Source organism: Poecile atricapillus, chromosome 18, assembly GCF_030490865.1.
Source record: "Poecile atricapillus isolate bPoeAtr1 chromosome 18, bPoeAtr1.hap1, whole genome shotgun sequence".
Taxonomy (NCBI): domain Eukaryota; kingdom Metazoa; phylum Chordata; class Aves; order Passeriformes; family Paridae; genus Poecile; species Poecile atricapillus.
In genome coordinates this window covers 779,320-804,938 of record NC_081266.1, presented here as the reverse complement: position 1 = coordinate 804,938, position 25,619 = coordinate 779,320, and the positions used below count along the sequence as shown (strand labels likewise).

General features: G+C 34.4%; 1 protein-coding gene across 11 annotated transcripts in view; it reads left to right on the top strand.

Annotated features, from left to right (window-relative positions):
* The window catches only part of C2CD5 (C2 calcium dependent domain containing 5), a 57,353-nt gene that overhangs the window by 17,852 nt on the left and 13,882 nt on the right, over positions 1 to 25,619 (top strand). For 5 of the 11 annotated variants that reach the window (XM_058852922.1, XM_058852918.1, XM_058852927.1 and 2 more), the window contains 8 exons: positions 424 to 509; positions 5,899 to 6,007; positions 18,197 to 18,311; positions 20,020 to 20,115; positions 21,870 to 22,061; positions 22,752 to 22,938; positions 23,915 to 24,079; positions 24,392 to 24,532. In XM_058852922.1, the coding sequence (XP_058708905.1) occupies positions 424 to 509; positions 5,899 to 6,007; positions 18,197 to 18,311; positions 20,020 to 20,115; positions 21,870 to 22,061; positions 22,752 to 22,938; positions 23,915 to 24,079; positions 24,392 to 24,532 (1,091 nt within the window). Of the gene's footprint in view, positions 1 to 423; positions 510 to 5,898; positions 6,008 to 18,196; positions 18,312 to 20,019; positions 20,209 to 21,869; positions 22,062 to 22,751; positions 22,939 to 23,914; positions 24,080 to 24,391; positions 24,533 to 25,619 lie in introns of all 11 variants that reach the window. The other 6 variants (XM_058852921.1, XM_058852919.1, XM_058852916.1 and 3 more) reach the window with 3 other exon arrangements.

Below are 25,619 nucleotides of genomic sequence, written 5' to 3'. Positions count from 1 at the left end.
GCAGATAATCTGGTTATGTAAAAACTTCGTGAAAAATAGATCTATATTTAAATCATAGGCAAAAAGTCATAACAGGAAAATGAAAGTTATATATCATAGGAAAGAATTTTAAAGCCACATCTTTACGTTTTTATATTTTAAAGTTGATTTTAATTCAGATTGACAGCAGGAAAAAATCTCAGACTGGGGGGTTTGTCCAAATACTATAAAATCACAGCTAGTGAATTCACTATGTGAAAAGAAAAACCTAGAACAACCCTCAAATCAAAATTTCAATTCTTTTTTTTTTAATCTTAAAAGTTAAAATTATGGGGAGAATTTGGTTGTTTTCAATGACTAATTTTTATCTATTTTGAAATCACCCTTTGATTACACATTATAATATATGTTTCTTTGGATGTCATTTGTACTGATACTCTTCAGGAATGGGCAGTGGGAGTGCTGGAAAAGAAGGGGGGCCATTTAAAACTCTTTTAAGACAACAGACTCAGTCAGCTCTGGAACAAAGGGTAAGGCATTTTATACTTCCATTTCTGGTCTACTGAAGTGAAAATTTATCTTGTAGTAAGTTAAATGTTTGCTGTTACTTTCTGCTTGATAATGTGTAATTCTAGGTCTGAACTTATTACAAGCATTGACTGTTTCATAGCCCTTTTATACACAAATTATTTAAATATTAATATATTACTAAAGCATTAGGAAAAGTGGAGCAATCAACTGTGCACAGCACTAAAGTAATTCCAATGGTATTAAGAAGTTGTAGGAGAAATTACTGTTGTGTGGTCTCTGTAAGGTACTGATGCATGTTAAGTTTAATATTTGAGTGGACACATGATGATAAAGTTTTTACCGAAGTCACATTCAGAAACATTGGCAAAGCTTTAAACAAGTTGAGAATCCCATTTGGAATTGGGAAGTTTCAGTTTTTGGGAACTCAGTTCATACCTTGTACCCCATCTCATGGAGTAGAAGGTAGCATTTAATTGGGAATTTGAACCTGAACTACTTGCCAAGCAGTAAAAGACGTTCATAGATTTAAACTTTTCCTCTATAGGACTAAAAATACCATCTAATTATACTGAATAGACTATATGATGAAAATAATATTTTTAATCAATTGTTTACATTTGGAATGAGTTGCAAATAAATAAGATTGCAAATCTTTTTTGTAAATTATATACTGTTTTGATCAAAACGTTGATAATGAGGTGTCTTGAAGGAAGAAATGTGAGTATATTCCTACTCAGAAATAAATCTAATTGCAATTTCTGACTACCTAAACTAGTCACATAGGAGCATATATTTTAGTCACAGGAACAAATTCACTTGCATCTGTGAAATATAAGTGCCCATCTGCTGTTTTGAGTAAGTGGATGATTCTCTTTTCATTTCTTGTGTTATCCATGGCTAAGGGAGGATCGCCCCATAGGTTCTGTAGAAGGCGGGTATGTTGAAAAACACTGTGTGACTCTTTCTAGCCCTTTCTTCTTGTATTGGGGATTTCAAAAGCATTATCTGAAATATATATATATTTTTTGGTGAGGCTTTGCAAATTCCTTTGTAGTTTTGTTCATGCAGAAATTTTTTTATTTGCTGTTTTAAGAGCTTTTTTTAGATGGGTGTATTTTGCATGTTGATATATTTCAGTTAAAATTTTAGTTTAGGTATGAATACAAAACCATGGCTTTTTGCTTTTAATTTTTTAATTTGGCTGAAGGAATGCTTTAAAACAAGCCCTTTTTCTGTTTAGCTTTGATTTTGCTAGCATTTCAGACATTCCATGGCTGATCTTTTTATTTCCTTAGGAAGCTTTTTAAAGACAATAAAAATGTAAATTAAGAGTTCTTAATGTATTTTTGGAGCTTGAATTATTTGCACATTATTTTGATACGGTCAGTGTATTGTCTAGTAGAAAAAAAATTGTGTAAAATTGGATGGAGACATGTTGAGTCTGTTATTGATGACGATTATGATGTAGCAGCAAAGCATGTGGACAGTTAATCTATAAAAAATATGTTCTTTCTGTCTTCTAAAAATTTAATATTGGATGTATTTTTGTTCTGGTGTTACCTTTAAGTTGAGTTAACTGGAATGAATAACATCTATAAGTTATGTTGTCTGTTTTAATATTACACACATAAACAGTGCACTCATCTGGATTACTTAGGATAGCAAGTATTTGGGAAAACCAAGAATAAATTCACTACATATAATATAGTTTCACATGTATTAGATATGTCTTAAAATCCCAGAATACTCTGAGTTTAAGGAACCTTAATGATCATCTTATTCCAACATTCCACAAGAGCAGGTTGCTCAAATAGTTCTTTTGCATCTTAGATTATTCACATACATGGTAATGCTAAGGTACCTTAGAATAATTTCATTTAGTTGCGTGTCTCAACAGCTTTTTTTAAACAAATACGGTTTTGGTGTATAACTTGAATATCCCTAACTGCAAATTGAACAGAATTTGTTAGAAGGGAATATTCCTTAATTTCTTCCCTGAAAATAAATCTGTAGAAAGTACAGCTGTGGAAAACTCATCTACATGTTACATTGTTATGTTGTACATTAATAACTGTTAGCAATTCCCTGGACATATGTAGATAGCAGGAGTAACTGTAGCACAGCTTTCTGTATATTTTTAACTAAAAAATACTTGCTGTGTTTCTATCAGTAGGAGAATTTGAGGTATCTTACTCCTAAAAAATTAGCCTGTGTTTTTGTAGAAATGGCCAAAAGCTGCTCTCAGTGGTATTTCATGTCTCTCACTTCCACTTGGACAAATTCAGTTTTCTTCCTGTTTTTGCATTCTGCAAGTGGTCAAGAGCTCTTTGCTGCTGCCTTTTCAAAATGGGGATCTGTTGGCCTTCACCTCTGAAGGGCATTGCAGGAAATCTGTTGTGTTAGAGTGCAGTTCTCTGGGAGATTTGTTTTGCTGAAATCCTCACTTAAGCATCTTTTCTTTCCAGTGACTTCTTATCCACCCATCCTCTCAGTTCAGATGAAGAAAAACTGTCAGGTTGTTTGGCTACCTCATGACATAGCACAGTAAATATGCTTAGAATAAAAATAATTAACCAGGAAATGAGCAATATCTTAATGTGGACCAGTTTCTTGCTCTGGTTTAATCCCAGATGCTCTGTGAGCACACCTGAGCATTACCTGAGGGAGTGGTTCAGTGATGGGAACGAGAGAGGCTGGGAAGGAATCAGAGAACTGCTTCCTCTGGCACTTACAGGAAGGGGGTGTGTGTAGCCTTGTTCCATGTCCTGCTTCATTATTTTGTGTCTTTGAATGAAATGCACTTAAAAAAGACCACTAGCAATGCATGTATGTGTATACACATTTTTAAACATTGTGTTATTTGTGGATTTGATTGTAACCTTATCAGACTTCCCCCAAACACCAGCTATAAAACCTGAGTGTAGTTGTGAGTATTAAAGGGACAGTTCTTTCATGGTCTATGCAGTCAATGACTGTGAAGTGGAATAGTGAATTGGTAGAGGTAAAATGATTGACCATCTTCACTTGTAGCTTGGAAATCATCCTGGTTTGTCATGTACTGAAATATTTTGTGGTTGCACCAACTTGATGTAAAGGAGTCCTTTGCAAATTACAGTAATAGAGGGGATTAATAATAGAGGTGATTTATAATATGGGAACTGCATCTGGTTTTCCCTGAAATAACTGTAGCTTTATAATTTTGAACTATTACAGTTGACAACGTGTAATTGAGGGCTGGAAGTTGTATTTGAGTAATAATAAAATTTAAAAAAACCTCTAAATTAGATAAAAAAAAAGAAAAAATAGTCCTCATATGAAGTGATGGAGTTCCATCAGTGTCAGAATGAATGACAGATTGTTAATAGATTTATGTCAGAATGGTTGAGTCTGTTATGCAGATTTGTCTGTGGCTCTAGTTAACTGACAGAACACCTTATTTTATAATGTATCATAGTACAGGCTTGGCAGTATTGCTGTATTATATATATTACAATCATATATAATATATAATTATGTTATATATAATCATACATTATTATATTTATTATAAGATATTCTTATTTGAGGTTTTATTCCTGGTTTCTAGTGTAGGGAATCAGGCAAACTGGAAGTCTGAACATGTTAAAATTACTTGTAGTACACAGCCTTATGGAAAGGAACAGAAAGTAGAAAAACTTCTGAATTTCCACCTAGATTAAAAAACACTGGATTTGCTTAAGCTTTAGAGCCCAGAGTATTATTCACTTTGTTCACTCTATAGTGCTTCAGCACAGTGTAAATGTGAGTGTGTGTATATATATAAAATGTAAATGCAGTTTAGGCTTAATGGAATTTCATATAGGTGGCACATTCAGAAAACTTCTTTATTGATGTCTGCAATCCTGGGAAAGTGAGTATTTTGACTGTTCTGATAACTTGCAAAGCACTTTGCAATCTGTTAGGACCTTCTGGGGGAATCTTTACTGTGTACCTCTCTAGAATCCATTGCTGCTCCTGAAGACCCATCAGTCAAACAGGTTTGCAGAATCCTGGGGTGAAATCTTCCTACTTTTTAATTGCATCAAGTCAAAACTGGAGGGTTTGGGTTTTGGGATTGTTTTTCTTCTGCTTATTGATACTATGATTGCTGATTTCAAAGTTTGACTCTTAATTTTGAAAGTAAAAGCCAAATGAAAATCCAGAAAACTTGAAGTTTGTAGGACCTTTTAAAAGTTTTAGGAGTTCCTATAACAAGGGTGGTAAGAATCCTGAAGTATTAATTTTTAAACCTACATTGGGCTTCAGTTTAAGATGACTTTTCATGCCATGTATTGCTGGAAGAACCTGATCCTCACTGAATCTGCAGCATGTGTGCTGTTCAGGTAGAAGCTCAGTTGAATTGTGCTGTTTCCAAGTATGTGAGAAAGGAATCTATCCTGTACTTTCTCTCATATAAAAATACGGTGTTTATTTGTTCCATTTAATCAGTTACAATTATACAAAACATGATTGCATGATTTCTCTTTTTTTTTTTTTTTTTGCTTTCTGCATTTAGAATTGCTGAACATGAATTATTGCCTTTCCCCCATAAGTGTGTTATTATGTATATATTAGACATATTTCAGAACATCTTTGGAGAAACTAAAATCTGGTTTTGGGCTCAACTTCTTTGAATATTACTTTTATTTCATCATATATGTCTTGAAAAATTGCCATTATTACTTACTTTACCTCTTTTATGAATTAAAAGCTGGAGTAGTTGCTGAAACTTAACTCTTAATTTTACTTACGAACTGGATATGAATTACCTTAGTTTAAGAACTTACAGTTGTGTTTCAACACCTTTGCTTTATTTTAAAAGATGGATATTTACTTGTCATATTTTATATAGAGCTTACGAGCAGAGCAGTCCTTTGATATTTTTTCGGTATGTTTTCCTGTAATAAGACACTCCTTATTCTTACAAGGCTACAGTTTGTTTCACCCTGTGCTTCAGAATCAAACTGCAGTCACTTGTAACAAGAACACCTAAAAATGGAGAAAAACATTTGTTTTTTAATCAGCTAATGAAAGAATAATTCTGGTATTTAGCAGCCATGGTAAAAGTGGATCAGTAGGGGTTTTGTTAACCTCTAAATATGGAAAGTTTTGATTATTTATCACTGTTGTGCTGAGAAAAACTCTGTGGGGGAAAAGTATTCTTTCACTGTGTAAAAGCTCTGCTTTTCTGATACAATGGGTCCATGAGGACACGTGGTTCTGAAGTGCTCAGTGAGCCTGAAGGACACGTCTGGCCCAGTGTAACTGCTTTGCTTGTATTTCAGGGAAGTGATCAATTCATTGCATGTTAACAGGCACTCAGCAATGGTTGGTAAGCAGTCATTTAATGTTTGTTTTTAATCATAACAGGAATTCCCATTTTTTACCTTGACGACCTTCCCACCAGGCTTTCTAGTCCATGTTGGGGGTGTTGTCAGTGCTCGCTCAGTGAAGCTCCTGGATCGCATCCACAATCCTGGTATGTCATCATAGGAATGACTTCTTTGCACAAGGCCTGTCATCTAACTTTTATAACACATCAGTGCTTGAATAGATGCAGATCTGGTCTAACAATCTATGTAAAAAGCAATGTATTTCAGATAATCATTTAAGCTTGAAAAATAAGTTATGCAAAGGTTATGTTTTTAGTGAGAAACATTTCAGCGAATTAAAGTAGTAATAAAAAATATTTTGAATCAGTAACTTTTACACTGAAAACTACCTTTGAATTATTGAAGGGTTAATTAATTTTTTTTACCACTTTTTGTGATTAAAGCTTGATGCAAGTTTTCCATTCAAGCAAAAATGAGATTAAATGCTTGGTCTTAACTCTGAATGTTTTCCCATTTTCAGCTCCTTGAAATCCTTAAGGACTAATGGCTACAGTTTAGCTCACAGCATGGTTTTTAACTTTACAGCTTTGTTTCTGTTCTTAAAAATTTTATTGAACAATACTTCAAGACTTTTATATATTATTTTCCTTGGAACCCCAGTACGAGAACATGTGTGTTTTGCATGTCCTAGTTCTAATGTTAGAACTGAGTGACTTTTGACTCTGAAGACTTGGTTGGTTTAGTCACTGAGACCAGATGAGGAATGCTTTGCAAAAAGTTGGAGTTGACAGTTCACTTAAAAATGCAGAGGAGAGTAAAAATAGCACCTGTAGTGGTTTTGCATGCACTAGTCAGGAGTAATAAAAGGAAATCGATGCAAATACATCCTTAAAAACAAAAAAACTTATCTGTTCATTTTCTTCCTATGGCCCAAGGCAAGCAATTCTCCAGGCAGGTAGGTCAGATTGTTGCTGATCTAAAGATTCAGTAAACTAGAAACATAAAATTAAATCTAAGACTTAATTTGAATTAGATCCTCCTACTTTAAGGGATTTTTTTTCAAGTATATTAGTACACAGTGTTAATCTTTTGTCTTCCTATTCTAAGATGTATTTACACAGTGAAGAGAATATTGAAAGAAATGCCTAAGTATAATTAATATGTGAATCTTTCTTTGCTAAAAAGTTATTTTAGGATTCTGTATTTTCAACAGATTTTTGATACAGATCTCTTATATGCAAAATTTACTGTGTGATAATGTAAGACAGAATAGAAAAAAAAAAATCAATTTTTCTCTGAAGTTTTAAAAACTCATTTCTTGCATTATTTACTCCTTCATTTTTACCATCTGATTGGAAGCAGTATAAGACATAAGGCAAGATAGAGATACATGTTTTCACAGCTGCAGTGTTTCTGTGAGACTTGCAGATTACTCCTGACAAGTGAATGTAAAATGCATGATCCTTGGAACTCATATTGCAAAATAGTGGGGACAAAAGGGGGAACAAGGCACATGGCTGTGGGAGGGAAGGTGGAGAAGTAGAAAAAAAATCTGATATAGTTAAGATCGTGAAGCATTTGAGTCAAATAAGTCTGTAAAATATTAAAGGAAGCAAATAAACTGGTAAATTAATAAATCAGGAAAACATGGAAGAGGAGAGAACATTCTGAAGGTGGATTAAGAACTTGCCAATAAGACAAAATTGCCATATACTGTCCACTTTGGTCACGTAGTGCTAGATTGCTATAGCATGCTCCTTTTTCCCTTTCTATTCCAGCCTCTTATTAACTCTGCTGTCTGTGTCTTTCCAGTTCCTGTGGAGTGGTGTTGTCAATTGTGTTCTTGTTGGTAGTTTTTTTTCACTATTCTGCTTCTATAACTGATCTACTAATTTGCTGTTTTGAACTCAGCCTTTGTCGGAATAATGGGTAACACAAGATCATACAAACTGCTAGACTGGAATAGTTTCAATTCAGGTATTTTATTAGTCATTCAGTACTACATATGCTGACAGAAATTATGGCAGCTCAGTGAAGTTATTAGAAATGCTCTAGGATATTTAGGTTAATGCTTCAAATTTAAATCTATTTAATCATCAAATGCCTAAATGTCATGCTTTCGTGTTGTTAAAGACTTTCTTTAAAAATAAAACCCATTGTTTTAGTATAAAATAGTATTGCTAAGAATAATTTAATACCAATCTGGAAAGCTGAATGTTCAGATGTTTATTTAGTAGTCACTTTCAGCTCAGCATCCATGAAGGAAGTAATTTAGGGGAAGAGAATAGATTCTTCCTTTCACATTTGGGATCATGTTAGGTGTGATTTTTTTTGTTTGGTTTGGGGTTTTTTTATGTAAGGTATTTGTTGGGTTTTGTTTGGCCTATTGGTTTGATTTTTGAGGGACTGTTAGTTTTGTTTTGCATGGGCTTGCACTTTATTCAACAAAGGCTTTCCTCCTGTTAATTTCAGGAAATGGATGAATGTGTTTGTTCTTAATAGTAGCTCTAAAATAACAGATGTATTATAGATACTAATAGATACAAAAATTGTCTAAGAGAAATAGAGAACTATCTCTTTAAAGAGAAGGATAGTATGTAGCCCAGGATTTGTTGGTTCATAAATCTTGTATTGTAAAATGCAGCCAGTTTCAGGACTTAAAACAATTATTTGAACTTTTAAATCACTTAATTATCTAGCTTGAAAAAAATCTCCAATATTCTTATTTTATATACAGTTTTAGTAATCAAAGTGTGTAACTTTCTTTTACAGCTGTAGAAGGAATAGATGAGTTGATGCAATCTAGATGAAATAAAGACCTCTCTCTCTCACGTTTTCTCTTTGGAAAGATAACATGCTTAACAGGGAGGAGAGGCAGGCATAACTTCTCTACATGTAACACCCAAGCCAGTAGACCGTGTCAAACTTTGATATTTTTAAAGCTGGTGCAATAAAAAGGTACAAAGCTGACCTCTGAAGGCTTGTTTCCCCCAGAAGCCTTCCTTCTTGATAATTCCCTGTTGCCATGCAAGCATCTGTATGATGCTCTAAGAGTCAGCTTAAATGTGCAGTTATTAAAAATCAGACATTTTTCATTTTGCAGATTGTTCAAAAGTAGGGAGAGCCTAAAACTCATTTTTGTTGTTCCTTGTTAAAATAAGCATCCTTTAATATTATGATTATGAACTTTTCTGATTTTGTTTGTTTTCTTTGCTTGTTCTAAAATGATAATCTTTTAAAATTAACTTCCACTATGAAAAGAATATTATAAAATTCTCAGGTCTTTGACTGGTATAGCATAGTCTGATCCAAGGTGTTAAAAATGTGTCGAAATTTTTGTATATTGTGTACAACCTTGAAAAGTTGGAATTCATTGTTACTTCTTCCAGATTGTTTAGTAGGATGTTTTTATTGAAAGAATTTTATTAGACTAACGGAGTAAATGATTTTGTGTACAGACACCAGAAATGCCTTGAACTAGGCTAGAAAGTGATTCACAATGTAAGATTAGGAAACTAGGTGGAAATCAGGAATTCAGTTCTTGACAGAATATCCAGAACTGTTGTCTAAATGTTTCAGAGATTACAGGAAAATGAATTTGCGTATGTATGTATATAAAACTTTTTACCCAGAGGTGCTTTTTACCTAAACCTATTGGTTGGAATAGAGAGGTCTAAACCACACAGTAATTGTAAAGTGAATACCTCTCTGAGAGCTGGCTGTGTTTCTGGAGCCTTGGTGTGTCAGTAGGTCTGTAGGAAGAGCTGGTTAATCCTGCAGGTTTGGGACTGAGCAGATTACCTTCATATTCCTCAAGTGTGGGGGTTTTGCACTGCTAGATGTGCTGCTGGACAGAGAATGTAATCACATCCATAAGTAGGCTAAAATTATTTTCCTTTTGAAAAATGTTCAGGCTTCATTTCAGCTTGCTTAGTAACCTATGTAGTGCAGAGAGATTTTTTTTATTTTTTTTCTTACCAATTTAATTATGTGTAAGGTAAAACAGGAGCATCCACTGGTAGGGAAACATCAAAGATATGAAGGTGCTTGAAAATCAAACATGGGAGTAAAAACTGACTATTTCATAAATGGGAAAGAAGCTGCTTGAATATCTGGGAATTGCATATAGTTTGATGAGGAATTGATTAAATGTTTGTAAAATACAAAAAGGTGGATATGAAGATGAGTTTGCAAAATAAAAGTAGGGAGTTGAGCAAAAATTCATAGTAAAGAGGCCCATAATATAGTGGAAGATACCCTCTGGTGCACTCTCTGAGAAAGAATGAACTGTAAATGTAAAATCATGCAAGGAATCTTCAATCCAGAAGAGTGGATCTTTGTTAAAAGTTTGGCACTGAGGTTAAACACAGAGCAGAAAGATAGGCAGTGCAAGAACTTGTTCAACAGAAACTGCTTTTCCATGTGGCTGTTTCATAACACCAAAATACTGTTTCTCACATAATTGAATTTTAAACTCCTCATGCAGGAAGCTACTCCAGCAGTGCATCTTCAGCTCCAGTAGTCAGAAATGTGGAAAAATAAAAGATTGTTTAAAACTTCAAAAGCATCTCTTGAGCTCCTTGTGCGATATGCAGTCTTGCTGTTGGAGTGTGAAATTCTCCAGTGTTAGTTTTGGATATGAGGAAATGCAAGAGGAAAACTCGACTGTGTTTTGTTTCTGTAACTGAATGTTTTTCTTCCACAGAAATACAAACAGAGAATGTGCAAGTTTCATTTCAAGCTGCTTTATGGGGTGTAAGTGTGGCCCATTTGTAGGAGCACAGTAGGAAATGTCAGAATGTTCCTCTTGGTGTCTGATGTGGTTATCCTTCAGAGCAGGTAGTAAAAAAACCCAAACCCATTTTAAGGTTGACCTCTTGCCTTTTCTTGGAGAATTTCCAGGTTGACTTGTTGTCCATCAGTGTGTGTTGAATGAAAATGAGAGGTTAAGGCAGTTGTCAGAATCTCTTTCTGAGAAGAGTGAGGGGTGTGATGTTCTCCACTAATAATTTACTCCAGTTTTCTGCAGCCTTTCCAAAGGAGTGAATGTTCCTAAGTAATTTCTATGGTAAATGGTGTTTGAAAATTATTTCTGAAAGCAGATACACCCTTATGTTAATGAAAAAAAATTAATTGGGACTGTGCTTCTTTTTTTTTTTTTTTAACTTGTCTTTTTGGGATTTTTTGAGAAAGAGAGTTAGTTCTAAGTAGATATTTATGTAACTGAAGAAAGGGTGGTCGCTGTCACTGAGCACAGAATATTATTCACATGTTCTGTTAGTGATTGATAAATAAACTTGGCATTTAAAATCTTTGTTTAGAATTCTTTGCCTACCTAAATAATGTTATGTAATCTGTTCATACTGTTTGAAAACCTCTCCCTAAATTCTGGCTAATGGTGTGAAAGCCAATATCAACTTTTCCATGCACAAGTGCTCCAAAACAGCCATTGCTTATTGCGCAACTACATTTCCGTTTTTGAACTGATAGTGCACAAGAGAGAGAACCTTGGTCTTGCAAAAATTGTATTTTTGCACATAACTCATCCTAATTTCAAAGTATGGGGCTTGACTGAAACTACTTTCTTTGTAAAATTTCCTTCATGGATTGCTTTGAGTTTTTTTAGCCTTCTGATACTTGCTTCTGTGGTTGCAAACATACAGTTGTAGAACTATTTGCCTGGGTCAAAATTTATCATTGTTAGAAGAAAACCAGAATGATTCTGGTTGAATCAACACCTTCCTAACTGCTACATAATTACAGCTGGACATGGCCTTGTAAAATGTGTATAGAAGTTTTGTAGGAAAATATGCAGACAGAGAACACAAGTTCTAACTGACTGTAGCAGCATTGTTGGAATAACTGATAAATGTCAATTGATAATATGAGACATAAGAATTTTTCTTTTTAAGTCTCCTTGGATCTAGAAGTTAAAAGAGGCTTCGCTGCCTAGTTAGTGTTAAAATAAACATTTGTGAGTGTATAGAAATGCTGGTTGCTGAAGTTCTGCATTCCTGAGGAGTGTAATCAAGGAATAGGAAATCCAGAGACACTGTGATTTCATACCAAATAATGCCATCCTTTTCCTGCAGCAGTAAAACAGATGAAATGTGCTTTAGAAAGCCCTGTCTTGTTACAGTGTAGTGTCCCCAGCCTTGGGTAACAGCCTCTTTGTTGTAGTCATTTGAGGCTTTTCTTTGAAAACTGCTCATTTTTTTAAAATAGGTTGTATTTATTGTACTAAGGTGACAAAGCCACAGAGACACAGAATAAGTAGTTTCTTTATTACCAGCTGAGTCACCATTCTAAGATGAATTAGTGTTTGAAATAATCACTAAAAACTGGAGTAACAAAGGCACACATTTATGCATGGAACTAATTTTCCAGAGGCAAATTTATTTCCTGTATTTAATGTTTTCTAACTTCTGGGCAGTATTTTTGAGCGTTTATAATTCTAAGTATTATATCTAAATATTACAAATTTAAACATTCATTTTTAAATATTTTGAAGTGTTGTTTAATTTTTAATATATTTCTATTTTTTTTCTTCAAATGCCTTATATTTTGACATTATATTTTTCACTTTATTGTAGTTGTATCACATGGTGGTTTCTTTTCTTTTATCTCTACACTAAATAATTACTGCTGTTTTGATATTATTGCAAGATATTTCTTTTTTTAGACAACACTTTTTTCAGCTTGTAATCTTCCTATCAGACTTTAATATACAATTAAAAGAAAAGGTTGTAGCCACTGTTGTGGCTGTATTAAGCCATAAGGGGAACAACCCTTCTGTTTCTCCATCTTGGAGTATATTTTGGGATTAAAGCTAACACTCCTCAACAGTGAGCTGACAGTGAAAGGAGTGATGTGTGGACTTTTCTGTATGGTTTCTTTTGGAGTCTTGATGATCATGTAGTGATTTGGCCTGATTCACACAGTAGAAACTGCCCTGCACATGAAAGTGTTTGTGTTTAATCAGCCAGCCAATATCTCGTCCTGTAAATGCAATTTTAATCTGAAGTGTTCTTAAAATTGTCTTCTTAGTAATTGAAGAATTCCTTCAACTTTCAAGCCTTGTTTTACTCATTCAGCAGTTTGGGCTTAAGATGTGAGATGTGTGCTGCTCTCTGACTTCATCTAGCAGAAAAGCACTGGTAATCAATAATATTTTTGCAGACTGGATGTTTTATTTGGAGTTTAACTTTGTAAGAGTAAGTGTGCTTGTTTCTCTTTGGGTGTGGTTGCACTGTTTCCTGCTAGTTTAGTGTATCCTAGTTTTCCTTTGATATATCCTTACAGTCTACTTCCTTCACTTTCTGTAACAAAGTTTTCATTTGTACATTTTTTAGTCTTAAAGATGAATATAGGGAGTAGTATTTTTAAACAAGGATGGAGTGACTTGAAACTTTTTTGAAAGTTTTAGGTTAGTTTGCTGTAGGTTTAGTTATTTGCTACCTGGATTTTGTGTTAATATTTACAGACCAGATGATTTGTGTTTCTCTACAGGTATTTAGTTGTTAAATATTTTAGGAAATTGATAATGTCAATGTTTATGGGATAACCAGAAAGGATTAAATAAAACTTCAAGGTCCAGGGAAGGTTCTTATAAACGTAAAGATGTCTGTTAAAAAAATGCAACCAGCCAAACCTACAGAAAAATAGCACACTTCTTTCTGTATAAGCTGTTACAGGTTTTTCATTAAGAAGATACAAAAATAAGGGAATATTGAATGTGTGGACAATGGCTTGGCCTAATGAAAGGTTCAAAGATTGAGTCTGAAAGAATATTATTGGCCTCCATTGCCATTTTTGAAACAGAACAGTGAGTCATTTATACATCGTGAAAATTTTCCTCAGATGATTGTCCTCCTGTCAGAGTATTGTGTTATACATGTAAATATTTACATGTAAAATTGGTTGAAATGAATCAGACAGTTCCTGCTTTGGAATCACTTCCTCAGGATGTCTCAGGATTCAGCTTTACGGATACAGCACCTCTGGGGTATGAACTGTGACATCAAGAGGCCATTCTTCTTAATCTGACCTCAGTTTTAAAAAATCTATATGGACTAGCAAAATGCAGCTTCTGGCTAAATCTTGAAAGAACCTGTAGAAGTGACCCTCTAGCAAATAACTTTGGAAAGGTGTTGCTTCTTATGAATCAGAAGGTGATAGTGTCCAGGCCAAAGATTTATGCAGGATATTTTCCCATGGATAGTACAGCTCAACCTTGTATTTTAGAGGAGATGGGTGACTTGGTGGTGGATAGAGCTAACTTGAAGAACATTCCAGGTACAGAAGTGCTGTTTGTGTCTTATAAAACTGCTGAATAAAATCAATTTGGAAAGTTTCAGTTGGAGGAGATTTGAGTTGGCACAATTTTTATAAAACACAGTACTGTTAACAGCATTGTTTCTCAAGTCCTCAGCTATAGAAATAGTGTGCTTTGCTTCCAGTTGGCTATAAATACCCTGCCAATTTGGAAACATTAATAAAGTAAGTTTAATATTCAGCCTTTGATTTTCCACAAAGGAGGCATAATTAGCAGTGGAATCTCCTGCAAACTTTTCTGCTTAAAGTTGTAGAGAAACCTTGGTCCAAACTACTCGGTACATTTGCTAGAAAAGCTTGTGACTGAGTGCTCTGTATGCTTGCCTTTTTGCTTCCACCTAGAATCCAGGGCCATTACTTTCTGTAACCATTTCAGTGAGCTGCCATAGTTTTCAGTCTGTACTGTCACCTGATCCAAGCATGCGCCAAAATACCCACCGTTTCTGGCTCCTGTCTGCTGAATCTGCTTCGCAAACCCTTAGTTCTTAAGCTTTTGCCTTAGCAAAAAAACCAACAGGCACTCTGATGGAGTGTGCTGGACACATGCCATCCTGCTTCCCTAACTCCTCTAATTGTTTATGTAAATCCTTAGCTTTACTAAACTTGTAAATGCTACGACAGCATCCCCATGTGAAATTGTGTGGCTCATGTGTCAAAAAAGGCTGCTTGTGAAAATATTTGTCAGAAGAATATGAATGCTACACATTGCACTGCATTTAGTGTTTTGTATCAACTTATTATTGCAATGTCATGGTGTTTGATTTTAATTGTAGACAATTATTTTGTGTTTTAATATGCAAAGGTAAGTTAATGTAAACTGTGAATGTACAGTATTTATATATAGACATAATAATTGTTATTTTTTTGGCCTCTTTCTGGAACAAAAAATAGTCAAATATCTTAAGCAGAGGTCCCAGTCTTCTTTATAAACAGTTGTTTATGCATGACTCTTATGCAATAAGAAATTACTGGATTCTTTGAAAGATATTGGGCCTGATCCTGTTAATGCTGAAGAAAATGGCTGGAAAACACTTCCTAATTCTAATAAGAATGAAAATGATCCATACATTTCTGTAGTTAATAGTTTTGCTAGTGGGGATATTGAACAGATTCTTAGAATTAAGGGTTAAATGTTGTTTTAGCAAGACATAGTGTTGAGCAACTTCACAACAGTATGTATTTGCCATAATGGTAACCTGTTCTTGTAGATGTTAGGTAAGAAAATTGTTAAGTCTTTTAATAAGTTCAATAATTTAAACTATAAATTTTTGTGGAGGAAAGCTAAATGTTTGCATAGAATTTGGGACCCGTCACTATTTCTACCTTTTATGTTCACTTTAAGGATCCCTGGTTTTTTTCAACATCTCATTCCATTTCAGTTTTCACTCTGGCTACATTCCTTTTCAATGTCATTCTTGTCTTTATCAATCTTACTTTTATTTCACAGCACTTTCTGTATTCATCCTCAGTCACTTCACCTGTTGCTATCTCTTGACCTGTCATCATGACTTCACATTTTCTTGCATAGAAATGTCACTGGTGATAAGTAGAAGCAGGTTTTGCCACATGGAACCAAAAGGTGTAAAAAGTTACAGTTTGGAAAAATTGGCACTTTTTGTCTAGAAAAAAGGGCATTTCTTCTTTGCAGGTGTTTTCTGTGAAGTACAGGAATTTGTGTGGCTGTTTAGTCGAAGTTTATAACCAGCTGCCTGTGATCCAGTCTCATTGAGCAGGTGATTTTCTGCATGGTCAGAGAACCACTTGCATTGCTACTTAGACTTTTCATCTACAAGGAGAAACATGCTGCTTATCAAAACAATCTCTGGCTCATGACTGGAGGGGGAAAGAGGAATTACTCCCAAGATCCTTATCCATTTCACCAAAAAGAGAGAACTTTCCCAGAATGTACTTGTGGTCTCACATCTTCCATGCACTCTGAATTTGTCAGATGTTACAACCTGGCCTTACAATCCATTTCCAAAGATTCCCCCTCAATTCAGCTGCCCTTACTGCTGTTGCCTGGTGGCAGCAGAAGCAGCCTCTGTCCAGAGGTGTACATGCAAAGAGAAGACATTGCCCACTTTTTGTACCACAAATGGTTCTGAGAGCTGTGAAGCTGGGGAGCTCCAACCTTGTGTTGTGATGGATTATTTCTGTAGGAATCTCAGTTTCCAAAGCTGAGAAGAGCAGGTGCTCCAGGAATTTGAATCAGGATTGCTGAGTATCATCTTAAGCATTTATTTTCCTAGGCACTGAGAGGATTTAAACAGTGTTTTCACACTGAGAGTGAAGTGCAGCACCTCAAGATTCTGCCAGTAATGCACTGAAACCCGCTAAAGTAAAGTTGGATATAAGAGAACATGATTGATACAGTTCATAGGAATCCCTTGTTTTGTGTCATAACATGTATATTTTTGTTGATTGCAGAGAACATTCCTAAGAACTCTCACTGTAAGGTTTTTTTCTGTTTAGTGTTCATTTCTTAAAGCAAAGGTTGAATAAACTTCAGTCTGAGCATCCAGGCTGCTGCTGGTCAGCATAATGCTGTGAGTTACACAAGCATTGCCAAATAAAGTTAGGTATAATTGAATATACAAACCTCTATGTTCTTCATTTTAGTTAGAAAATGATCATTAGTTTAGTTTAGAAAAATTAAAGCCTAGTTCTAAATGCAAAGTTGAGGTAAAGTCATGAATGAATACATCTTGCTTTACAATATTTCCGTTTCAGTAACTTTTAAATTATGTGTATATTTGCATCTTGCATTTTTGTTTGTCATGTTGTCAGAGAACCAAGTGTATGATAATGTGTTTATCATACACTGTTAATAAATATTCTTGGTAGTACAAAATTGGTTCCAAATAATGGTTTTGACCTTGATACTTAAATTATGATTCAGCAAAGAGAACTCAGTGGCCAGAAGTTTGTATCTGTGCAAAGTTCAGTTAATTTCAGGGAAATTACGTAAGAATATCTCTACTTAGAACCCTTGGTAATATGATTGATTGTTACTGGTTTTCCCTTTTGTATCAACAATTAACACAGTTGCCAACTACATTCATTGAAACAGGTAAGTTTTGAGAGAAGAAACAGCTGACAAATTCTAGCTGTAAATTTAGTATTTGTTGGCTCCATGTTTAAAAAGCTTGCAAGACAGAGCTTTAGTTCTGGGAACTAATTGCTGAGCAGGATTGCATGAACTTATTCTAGCAGCACACATGTTTTGTATTTTTGTATCTTGTCGTTTTCAAGAAAAGCAGGCAGGATATATTTAACATATAACCTTGGGAAAAATAAAGGTAATTCAGATCCATTCATGGGCATGGAGGGAAGGTGCAGTGTCCAGGATACTGAAGCAAAAAAGCACTGACAGCGTACATCCTATACTTCTTTGTGTTGGAAATGTAGAAGTAGTTTCAAATCCCTATGGCTTCTGACAGTTAGAAGTGCTACAGAACTGTCTGTTTGATTAGTGATACAGTTTTGAACAAATATTTTTCAAATCTGGATAACAGAGAGAACAGCTTCCAGTAGGAAAAACTATTGAGGTTATTTCAAAGATATCAAGCGTACAGCAAAGTAAAATATTAGTTTACTACTACAAATACTGTTTCATTACTGTTAGTTTTTCAGTATTACAGAGTATCTGTGATGCTTTGTTGCAAGTTACACACTGCTCTTGTGTTATTGGAAACTGAGAGTGTGGTTTGGAAGTAAAAATGGGTAGAGATTGGAACAGTATCTACAGTATTTTAGTGTTATGTGTCATATGGACAACAAGAATGCAGTAATTTACGGGAATCTGCTTACATAGAGGGAAACAAGATAATTAGTAAAAAAGTTCCATTAGTGTTTCCTTGAAGTGTGATAAATAGGAAGGAAATAAAGTGTCCATATTCAAAACACTTGAATATGAAAACCTCAACTTTCCAGATTAATTGCATGAAGCTTTGTGTTGGCATAGTACAGAATAGTGAACTGATTTATACTTTGTCTTTCAGATGAACCAGAGACACGAGATGCCTGGTGGGCAGAAATCAGACAAGAAATAAAATCCCATGCCAAGGCATTGGGTTGTCATGCTGTAGTGGGCTACAGTGAATCAACCAGCATTTGGTAAATCATGATGATGATTTGATTTTCAAAATGCCACAGAAAACGTATTTCATCATCAGTGCATTAAAAATTAACCATTCCAGTACAGTTGTTGGTACTGTCTGTTCTGTAACTACTTTACAGAATTTTAGTGAGATTATGAAATTCCAGTATTAGGTGTTTTTTATATATGTTTAGATCCGGGTTTTAAGTTTTTTCTAATGAATGTTACAATTTTTTCTTTTAAACTGAAGTCTACAATTTACTTTGTAGCAACAATATTAATTTATTCATGAAGTTTTCTAAACCTAATCTACTTAAATAATTAAGACTGTTCCTAAAAGTATATGTATTGAAGTTTCATTATTGGATAACAACTGGCAGACCAGAACTTAAATGGAAAACTTCACATTTCAGGCCCAGAAAAAGTTCACCCTGGAGCCAGATGTGTCTGAAGATACTAAACTGAAAATTGCTGTGGTTCAATATTTTGAATAACATTTGGGAAGTAGTGAGCAAATTCAATAATCTGAATTTATTTTCTTTCAGGTTGATTTTGCCTAAATATTTTAAGGTAAAAGCACTAAAGATTTGCTTTTTTAAGGAGAGAAATTGGAAAACTTTTGGTTTATCTTATTTATCTAAATTACTCCATCACTGAAGGATGAACACACCAAAAGGAAGCATTTATTCCTTTGCTTGTCAGTCTCCTTGTAAAAAGCATGAATAGTTTGTATTATTTTTCCTACCTTAACTATGGGGAAAGAATGTATTGAGCATAGACAGGCAATCAGTTTTTGGGTTATTTGATGCTTGCATTTCTCTAAAGGAATTTAATGTGGTAGTGTTTGATTATTGGTAAAATATTTATTGGAATTCCCATATTTATTGCCAGTTCAGCTTTATTCCATGCTTAAAGCACAAGCCTGTGCGTTTAAGTACTGGTCTGCCAGACATGTTATGAATGAAAAATTTTGGAAAGAGAAATAACAAATAAAAAAAAGACACATGTACCAGTCTAGAAAATGTGGGAAAGATTTTATCAATTTTTTTTCAAGATAGTATTTTATACTGAATACTAGAGGTTTGTTTCTTTTTTAACAGCTTGAGAATTATTAAAAGCTCTGTGGTCATTCTGAGAGCTTTTAATTCTGCTAAATCCAAGTATGGTTTATTACTTTACATGCAAAATGTACCATTATTGTAGTTCTTCCTAATAAAATTTTTACTAGTTTGCCACTTTTTGTTGTTCAAGAAGCACCCTTGTCAGTGTTGGGTTGTAACTTCATTTTGAAAATTGAATTTTGATAAGATGCTGAGGCTCTCAACTTCCATTTTACTTTGGTAAAAAATATAGCTTGTTTTTTGTTTTTGTTTTTTTAATATTTGGTTGGTTTGCTGTATTTCTTTGCATTGTTAACCGTAGAACTGAAAACCACATTTAAACCTGGTTAGCCTTTCTGTTCTTACATTATTTGTAACATGAGACAAAACTCTTAAGTCTTTCTGTTCAATCTTTCTTCATCTTGTACTTGTGCAGTGGTTATGGTTTAAATATCAGAAGAGGATTGTTTCTGAGTTTTAATGGATAAAATTGCACAAGTGCACAAAATTAGTGGTGATTTTGAACTTCACTGAGACTTGTGCTAGCCTTTTAATCTGTTAATTTTATATAAAAGCACCACTAAGTAGTAGGAATTCACTCTGTTGTTATTCTTTTCTCTTATAGTGAAGAGGTCTGTATTTTGTCTGCATCTGGCACAGCAGCTGTACTGAACCCTAGGTTCCTTCAGGATGGCACCATGGAAGGCTGTTTGGAACAAAGGTTGTCTTGGCAGCCTGGCTTCTTTTCCATAGGGTCAGAGAAGGGAGAGGTTGATTTTTTTCCTCAGAGCCAAGATAGTTCTTCTCTATTAGGGTAGGTTACAGTGTTACAGTGCAGGATGCGGGACCAACCACTTTACTGCTTTTCACTAACAACAACCACCACAGGAGTAATGGAGCTCTGCACCAAATTAGATACTCTGTTTTTATTTCTAACAGTCTCAATAAGGTAACACGTTTGACTACTAACACAGATCATAACTCAGTTTTTTCCTTCGCTGCTCCTCAGGTCTCTTCTCTCATTTTTTTTTTATCACACAATAAAAAATGTCAGTTGTTTGATAACTTATATAGGCCAAAAGTGGCTTTGTCTGTAATATGTGTATATATGTTCCATTAAATACTCTTTATGTGTGGGAGATAAAATAGCTTGGTTATAGAACAAATATGATGGCAGATTTTTCCAAAATAGGTATGTGCTTATTGAAGTTGATGAACAAAATCATGAAACTGAAGGCCAAACATGAAGTTTCCCTTTGTTTCTGCTCTTGTGAATAAAATTTGAAGAATAAGTATTGCCACAAAGTTATTTTTGGAGAATATACAGATTAATTAATACATATTGATAATTTACTATGTATTCATCAAGATGGTAATCAAATATTTTAAGGGGTTATTATAGTTATAAGCAAGGGTATTTATTACACTTCAGCACTTGTATCGCTTTTTCCATAATAAACCAATCAACATAGTATTGTTTCTTATTCTTTTACTTTAGCAGAAGACTATTGTCTTCTAGGGTAGATAAAGTTTTAAAAACTGTAGCCACAAGTAAAATACTTGTTTTTGTAGTCACTATATGGTGGAGAGAAAGAAATATCATGTTCATAATATAAAGAAAATAGCACTTTTATCAAACTATGTATTTTGGTGTTACTAAGAGTGTTGGCATAGATTAGAGATGCCAGAGGGAGGTAAAACAGGTAAACAGACAAAGCTCATGCTCAACACAAAATATATTTGCCACAGTCTTACGGTAACTAATGTTCCAAATCTGTCAGATTTGCTTAATGACCCCTTCAAAATCACTGAGAAGATTTGTTTATGAAACAGAATAAATTTGCAGTGATGCAGTTGGCCTGTGCTTTCCCTGTTCATATTTTTATCGTGGTCATTCCTGGGTATTGTTCATGGGGGAGAGCCTTTATGCTCTAAGAAATTATGAGTTTTAACTGATACCTTATCTTAGGAAATAATCTTGCTCTTCTTCTCACAATCTTAATATATGTTGTGCTGCTTCTCAGAAGGGTGATTGGTTTGTTGTTTGTATTCCACTATTACGGGATTTTGGACACAATGAGTGTAAAAGAGATTTTTTTGGAGTGTTTGGTACAGTGAATTCGTTGTACAACTGTTGTGTCATGGATTATATTTAGAAGTTACACTGCTTAAAGCCAGTTCAGTAATGTTACAGCTTTATATGAATTGTTGGTCACTGAACATCCTTTTTCTCAATCCCTGCATAAGAAATTTCAATGCAAGTTTTATTGATAGCATTTGGGCAAGTAGTGTGCAACCTTTTCTTCTTCTAATTTGAATATTGTAATACTTGTCACATTGGTGTAACAGAGCAGAGTTTAGTTGCAGTGTATGGTTTAAGTAGGTCTCTGTAGGTTTTTATAGACATGTGCACTTACTGATCATGGTTAACAAGATACAGGTGTTTTAAGTATTCTCTCCATAATGTATTTTTAGGATTGAAGAAGCTTCACCACCAGGTTGTGGATTTTGCCATATCCCATATGATGAATTGAACATGCCATTTCCTGCTCACCTCACTTACTGTTACAACTGCAGGAAGCAGAAAGTTCCTGATGTCCTTTTCACCACAATTGACCTTCCTGTAGAGGCAATAGTTGTTGGAAAGGGATGTCTTATTCAAGCCAGGTATCTGCCAAAATACTTCCTTAGTCTAGTAAAGTTTTGTAGCTCTTTGAAAGAATTCCTGTTGCTGAAATCTGATGTGTCATCAAACCTTATATTATAAAACATACAATTGGCATGTGTTTTTGAATAAAATTTCTCTCTGGAGATATCATTGCACTGGTGTGGGCTTTGAATTCCAGCTTGTTGGACTAAACCCAAAGAGTGGAAGATGACGTATGTATAGTCAGAGGTGGGATTGCTATGCTCTTTGTTTTATTCTTTTCAGATAAATATGGTTAATGCTTTAGCTGTGAGGGCACTTGGGTTTGGTTTGTTTTGGGTTTTTTTTTTCTACCTTCCAATGTGTGTCTTGGATAACTGTATTAATAGGAATTTTAAAAGTTCTAGCACTAGAAACTACAGTAGTAATTTTGTGTACTTGTGCCTGAAATATTTGAGGCTTGCAGCAAGAGAAATAGATGTTTGCTTTGAGGTTCTTATTAGAAGAAAAGCTGAAAATAAAAGTTTTCAGATGACACTGTCTCAAGGAGTCCTTGTGAAGAACTGGCATTTTATTTTACTGTTGCAGCAATCTAGAAGAGTTGGAAAAGAAGTTGTATTAGGTTATACAGTGAGGAAAAAAAATTCAAGATGCCTTTCAAATCTTCACAAATTTGTTAAAGCTCTGTCTGTGCTGATTTGTGTTGCCAGATTGTGCCGTCTGAAGAAGAAAGCTCAGGCTGAAGCAAATGCAACCTCTATCAGTAACCTCTTGCCATTCATGGAGTATGAAGTGCACACACAACTGATGAACAAACTGAAGCTGAGAGGGATGAATGCCCTCTTTGGGCTGAGAATTCAGATCACGGTGGGGGAAAATATGCTGATGGGCTTGGCAGTAAGTACAGTTGGAATCCTGGGATTCTTTTGCTTTCTTACAGTATTTTTTCAGGAAGACATGCAAGTGTTGTGGGATTCAGAGTGACCAGACTATTAAAACATCATTTTAAGAGCAAGGTATCTTAATTTTTGTAAAATCAGGACAGACTTGTCTTTCATAACCAGCAGAAGAAGATTCAAATCTCTTGAAAATGGTAGAAGACAAGATGATTAGAAAGTGGATGAATGTAAAAGAAACTTTGAACAGTTTAATGGCACAAATTGTAGAAAAATTATGGTATTCCTGTCAAAGAGATCCCTGTTCTTCAAATTGAATTAAGTTCCATAACTGAGAAATAAGGTCAGTTAAGTCTGTCAGTAAATCTTTTGGTTATTTGGCAACAAGGGGAAGGTCTGTTTCCTCTTCTTTGATGGAACTGAAAAAATAAATGATAGATTTGAGAAAGTCAAGAAATGTTCATTAACAATATTTTCTAACCCCATTCTTCCATGCTAGGTTAGAATAGTGAAATACTCTGCTTCTTCCGGCATCAGAGGGTGCTTGGGTAATTCTGGTTGACATCTTCTTTTGTCTTTCATTATTTGTTTCCTGTAAATAGAAAAAGGATTGTCACAACCTCACTGATTCTGTAAATGGTTTGTCCAAATTTTAGATCTTCTAAAACTGTAAGAAACTATTTACTTATGCAAAACACACTGCGGCAGAGTCTTTAATTTTTAGTTTGTTTGGAATTTTTAGGCAAGTTTAAGGGTTCCACCATGAAAAATGAAAAGGAGTTTTTTTAAAAGAATAATGAAGATTTTTCATAAATGAACAGATGCGAGAGATCTGTTTATTTATTTATTTGCAACAGATACTGCTGTAATTTTCATGTTAAAATGCAGTTTTAGCATAAGCATTATGGAAAGCTTTATATGAAAATATTAGGAATTCATGCTTATATACTTGTCTTTTTCTTCGTGACTTTTAAAAGTCTGCAACAGGTGTGTATTTAGCAGCTTTGCCAACACCTGGAGGTATTCAGATTGCTGGGAAGACTCCAAATGATGGCACCTATGAGCAGCACATATCCCATATGCAAAAGAAAATAAATGATACAATAGCAAAAAACAAGGAACTTTATGAGATTAATCCTCCAGTAAGTAAAGCTTTTATTGAAAATAAAATATTCTGATTCAAATATGTACACTAGGTATCTATTTTTTCTTACTGAGTCATTCAAAATCTAAATTTATGAATAGAGATATGGACTTTTTTCACTGTATTTTGGAAAGCTGCTGGAATTTTCAGATCTCTTTAGCCACATAGACAAATCAGTTTGGTATTATTTAGATGTATTTCTCAGTAGTATAATGTTCAGAATGATATGATTCTTAGAATTGTTAACATATTGTGCAGAGTTGAATTATTTTTAAGCTGGGCAGGACATCTGTTCTTACATTCCTTTTAGGAGTTACCTGAAGAAAGTATCGGGTCTCCCATTCCAGAGCCAAGACAACGTTCCAGGCTATTGAGATCTCAGTCAGAAAGCTCTGATGAAGTTACAGAGCTTGACCTTTCACATGGGAAGAAAGATGCTTTTGTCTTGGAGGTGATAAATATTTTCACTACTTATGTTCATACTTTTCTTCTCCTGAAATATATATTTAAAAAAAAAAAAAAAATCTTCCTAGTCTTCAAGAATAGTTCCTAAATTGTGTACTTTTTCCCTTTTGTATCAATAGAAGTACTAGATTTTGCTTTGTCTCTCTTTTTGTTACTCTCTTTGCTTAAAGCACAGCTCTGTCTACAGGCTACCTGAAGAAACATTGCCCTGCTGTTCATGGATATGGAGCCATCTCTAGAACAATAATTAAGAGCTGTTAAGAAAAGTCCTTCTGTTTGCTTCAAGCAGCAGATCAGACTAATCATAAACTTAAATTCTACTTTTATAAACACTGAGATTCTGTGTTGTCACACTTTCTATTTAGCAAATAAGATTGTATTTTCTTCCTGTCTCAAAGCTCTTACCTTTGTAGTTGAACATTCAGAGTTATTAGTTTCCAGAATTCAAAGCATTCAAAAAACTGATTGTGCCAAGAGAGCACATAAAAGGAGCTTCTCTGAATTTCAGCTGTTGCTTTTCACAATTTAAGAATTCACAGCTTCTGACAATACCTTCCAGTTCTTTCTACAGCTGCAACTAGAAAGAACAACACCTACAGATAAATAAAGGACGTAGATTTCTTTTACCTCTCTGTTATCTAAAATTCAAGGATGTGATTGAACATTGTCCATTTTGAAGTCTTTAATACTCCAGCAAGTGTTAAAGGAGTTTTGATTATCCTGTAGATACAGGTAGTACAAATACCTATCACTGACTAAAAAACACTTCAAAATACAGCCTCTAATTGCAGCCTAAGGTACATTTAAGGCTTTGTTAATCTTCACAAATCACCATCTTCAGAGAAAATAATCTGGAAGAAGGGCTGTAGATAGGAAGAATGAGGGAGCACTATAACAGCAGTTTGTTTGAAAACAGGTATGAAAGGAGGGTGAAAAAATAACAGCTTAGGAGAGTTTGGAATAATAAATTTAGATTGGTTGGTGCTTTTACAAAAAAGATTGAATACCTTCGTAAAAAATTGAGGATTTTGTAAGGCATTTATAGAAAAAAAATACTTTCTATCTGTGCAGTC